The 4,712-nt window shown below is 46.1% G+C and overlaps 1 protein-coding gene across 2 annotated transcripts in view; it reads left to right on the top strand.

The window, feature by feature from the left end:
- The first annotated feature begins 3,134 nt into the window (after positions 1–3,134).
- Positions 3,135–4,712, top strand: part of Ccdc25 (coiled-coil domain containing 25) — a 47,182-nt gene continuing 45,604 nt past the window's right edge. For both annotated transcript variants that reach the window (XM_045131904.1, XM_004665842.2), the window contains exon 1: positions 3,135–3,276. In XM_045131904.1, the coding sequence (XP_044987839.1) occupies positions 3,249–3,276 (28 nt within the window). In that variant the 5' untranslated portion in view covers positions 3,135–3,248. The remainder of the gene's footprint in view (positions 3,277–4,712) is intronic.

Genomic DNA, 4,712 nt, shown 5'->3' with positions numbered 1-4,712 from the left:
TCAGAAGCGCCAGGCGCCCCGCGGGCGTATTCAAAATAGCGCGCGCCACTTGAGACAAACACTGCCGTATTCTGATTGGTCGCTGCCCTGCGCTTTCACAGGCGCTGGCTCAGTGATTGGTTCTTCACTTACAGTTTGCCCCGCCCCCCCTAAGGGGCAAGCTCCTAGATTCTCCCGCCCTGGGGCAAAAGGTTTTTTCTCCTCAGGAAAACCAAGCCTCCTTTCACCCTGCTTCTTCCTTGAACCTCGCTGAGGTGCATTCTGGGAATTGTAGTTTTCCTATCAGCAGAACGCTTGGTCAATTTCTGAGGCTATTTGGCATATGAGGGCTCTGTCATCATTCCAAGACAGTAGAGGCATTTATTTTTGACATTTTAAATTTGTTTGTTCCACCTTAAAAAAATTAGTAATACTTCAAGCTCTTATCTCACTTCGAATTAAATCAAGGGAAGAACATTTGCCTGAGTTCAACGCATTCTTCGATGCTTTTACAAATTTTATTTCATCTACTCCTATGTGTCACCATTCAAATTATGAAGTAAATAATATATGATTCCTATTTTGTTTTCGAGGTAGGGTCTCACTGTAGCCCAGGTTGACCTGTAATTCACTACGTAATCTCAGGGTGGCCTTGAACTCACAGTGATCCTCCTACCTCTGCCACCCGAGTGCTGGGAATAAAGGCGTGCGCCACCACGCCTGGCCACATTTTTAATTCTAAATGAATTTACTTAAGTGACGCACTTTACTTCATAGAATGAAGTGACAAACACTAAAAACAAACTTATAAGCCTTTTGGCTACTATTCATGACTCATGAATGGGTTAACTTCCATTCTAAATAATGGAATAAAAGTCCCATTGGGTAATGGAATAGTTTAAAGTAGACTGTGGCCCTGGGTGCATGAGTGGGGAGGGGAGGTCCTGGCCTAGAGCTGAAAGTCTGATGCTGCCTCTACTTTACTCAGTGCTGAGGTTTCAGACCAACACCACCACACCCAAAAGAAGAGGATTTTGTAATGTAAAAAGGAACAGAATGGGGGAAACTAGTTGATATCAGGTTTCAGCAATTTATTTTTTAAAATATTTTTATTTATTATGCTGGAGAGATGGTTTAGGGATTAAGGAGTTTATCTGCAAAGCCTAACGACCCAGGCTGGATTCCCAGTGCCCTATGTATCTAAGCCAGATGCACAAGGTGGCTTGTGCCTCTGAAGTTCATTTGAAGTGGCTACAGGCCCTGGAGCCCACATATTCTCCCTCCCTCTCTCTCTCTCAAATAAATAAATAAAAATAATTATGTATTTATTTGAAACCAGAGAGAAATAGAAGAGAGAGAGAGAATGGGTACATCTGGCTCTTCATGTCCTTAAAGAATATCATTAACTACTTACTTGAGTGTCCATAATGTTCTATATATACCCTTAATGAATATCAACGTATTTAATCTTCACAAAATATCCTATTAGCCAGTTTATTTTCACCTCATTTGGGAGATGAAATGAAATCCAGAAAACTGAATGAATATGTATCTTACAAGTAATGGAGCTGGAATGAAAATATGTTCAAGAAAAAAATATACTAGAAGCCAGGTGTGGTGGTGCACGCCTTTAATCCTAGCACTCCGGGAGGTGGAGGTAGGAGGATCACCGTGAGGCCACCCTGAGATTACATAGTAAATTCCAGGTCAGCCTGAGCTAGAGTGAGAAACCAAAAAAAAAAAGAAAGAAAAGAAAAGAAAAAAAATATTACATTATTCTCGTTAAAGCATGCCAGGGAAGTATTTACTCAGAAACACTGCAAAAAACACAGTGGGGAAGAAAGATGGGGTTCAACCTGAAATACAGTGCAGGTTAGGGAGTACTTTTATTTATTTATGAGCGAAAGACAGAGAGAGAGAGAATGGGCACGCCAGGGCCTCCAGCCACTCCAAATGAACTCCAGATGTGTGTGCCAACTTGTGCATCTGGCTAACATGGGTCCTGGGGAATGGAGCCTTGGATTGGGGTCCTTAGGCTTAAGCACTTAACATCTAAGCCATCTCTTCAGCCCTAGGGAGAACTTTTAGACAGTAGAGGTCAGGAGATAGAAAAATTGGGGGTAAGGATTATTATAGCCAATCTGACCTGACAGTGCTCTTGCTGAAGACAGGCCAAGATGATAAGAAGTTGTCTGGAGGATGGTGGCCAATGAGAAGCCTGATCAGATATTGAGGATATGGGAAAAAATGGACTCTCTTGCTAAATGGACTTAGTTAAATGTTCTTAAAACCAGATTTTACAAGGAAGTGCCTAGATGGGCCAGCACAAGAATTTGAAACTTGCTGGGCGTGGTGGCACATGCCTTTAATCCTAGCACTTGGGAGGCAGAGGTAGGAGGATCGCCTTGAGTTCGAGGCCACCCTGAGACTCCATAGTGAATTCCAGGTTAGTCTGGGCTAGAGTGAGACCCCACCTCAAAAAACCACAACAAAAAAGAAAAAAAAAAAAAAGAATTTGAAATTTGACTAAGTTGGTCAAGAAAAAAAAAATTGTTAGCTAGACGTGGGTGCTGCACGTCTTTAATCTCAGCACGAGGGGGACAGAGGTAGGAAGGAAGATTGTTCTGAGTTCTAGTCCAGCCTGAGACTGCAGAATGCATTCCAGGTCAGCCTGGGCTAGACTGAGACCCTGCCTCAAAACAAAACAAACAACAATGTCTCTGACAAATAGTGGGAAAATATGAGTTCATTTAAAATGCAGTGTGCTCCTATTATTGTTAAGTAATGTGATGATCGCGACGAACTCTAGCTATGAAAAAAGGCAATTCCTGCTCCCAAGAACCTGTAGGAGGTTGAGAAGACACATAAAAGCAATAAACAACCCTCAAGATATAATTGCCCACTAAATATTGGTTCTGAAAATAAATAAATAGACAGATAGATATAAAAAATAAAGAAAGAAATAAATGTCTGCCCATAGCATTTTTTTCCTATGGCCTCAAACTTGGATCTCCCGCTATAATTTCTTACCGCCAATAGCGTGGGCTCAGTCTTTGACGTCATAGGTCACCCGCCCGGGCTAACGCGCTTCACCTTGCCAGGAGTAAAGATGGCGCCCACAGGCCGGCGTTGTGACGCCATCCGACGTCGACGGAAGTGCGCGGAGGAGTTCCGGGAAGCAGGCTGTGTCCGCGCTGGTGGTTTGTCCTAAGCTTGGGGATTTGAGTGCTGCTGCGCGGCGCCGCAGCCTCCTCACCGCCACCAGGATCATGGTGTTCTACTTCACCAGCAGCAGCGGTGAGTGGACGCCGGGCCTCCGCGGTCCCTGCCCGCTGCGGGCTCCGACGCGGGAAGCCCCCCGAGGTGCACGGTGCGCCTCGTCCTGGGCGCCGCTTCCAGCGCCCGCGGGCCCTCCCTGCGCGTGGGTCGCTGCGGCTGCCCGGGCGTCCCCGTGAGGGCCCCTCGTCAGGGCCTGGCGGGCGCCGTGGAGCAGCGTCCCGGCCGTGCTGACCTCCGGGAGTCGTTTTCATCCTGCAGTCCAAAAGACCTCCTGACCTTCCCGGAATCGGGCAGTCTGAGGGTTCCTTCACACCCAGCTCATGTTCCCCCCCCCACCTCGTTTTGCGGCCTTTATTGTGGCCAAAGCCTGGTAATGACCCACTTGGACAAAGCAGACACCTGCCAGCAACTGTCTGTCGCCGGAAGTGCACCTCACCGTTCTAGAAATGGAAATCCAAAAAAAAAAAAATCTGGAATGTTGATACTCCCGAGCTCATTGGGCAGCATTGACGTCCCTTGTTGACATATGATAATACTTAAGCATTATTTTTGACGGGCAAAGAAAGGGGGCCTTCTAGTTCTCAGGAAATGCTCCATCTCGTCTCTAGTGTTCTTTTAGTCCAGAATCACCCTCCAGTTAACTCTTACTCTGTTCAGAGACCTCTGACTTACCTTATCCAAACCGCCTTTCCTAACCTAGCTTCCACATCAAGATGTTAAAGTACACATTTTTCAGCACCCTCTTAGCATGCTGTATTCGTCATGATTCTCTGGAGGAACAGAAAATGATAAAATGAGTATGTATTATAAAGGGGATTTATTAGAATAGCTTACAGGAGAGGGACTGTGCAGTCCCAAATCTGAGCACTCCGTAGCAGCTCAGACCTCGAGGCTGATGTCATAGCAGCGCCTGTTTTGCACGGAAGGCTTGGAGGATTCCTGGGGAGCCACTGTTCTTCAGTCCATGTTGGAAATAAGATGAAGCTGGGTTCCAGTGTCCACAAAGAATAGCAGCAACAGGGTAGATGCACACACCAGAGAGTACCACAGAAAGCTCTCTGTTCTCTTGGAGGTATAGTGCAGCTCTACAAGGGCCACACACTCTGGGGGAATGTCTCCCTCCCTCCATCACTCCTTAAAGAAAGCCCTCAAAGACCAGCCCAAGAGTCATGTCGGTTACCTGATTCCTAATTTGATGAAGTTGTCCACATTTAAGTATCACACCTGCCTTTAAGAGCGCTGCTCTTACCAGTATTATTAAATGCTGTCTGTCTGAGCTACAGTGTAAACCTGGAGCACAGGCGCTCTTTGTCTTGTGTCCTCAGTGTAGAGCCTGTGGTGAGGTGAGAGGTGGATACAGGAGAAACCCCCACAAGCTCATGGACCAACTAACCAGTGAACACGACATAATCATTGAACAAGAGAACTTGGTTCAAAGTGGAAGGTGAGGACTG

Source organism: Jaculus jaculus, chromosome 12 (assembly GCF_020740685.1).
Source record: "Jaculus jaculus isolate mJacJac1 chromosome 12, mJacJac1.mat.Y.cur, whole genome shotgun sequence".
NCBI lineage: Eukaryota > Metazoa > Chordata > Mammalia > Rodentia > Dipodidae > Jaculus > Jaculus jaculus.
This window is presented reverse-complemented; position numbering and strand designations above follow the sequence as displayed.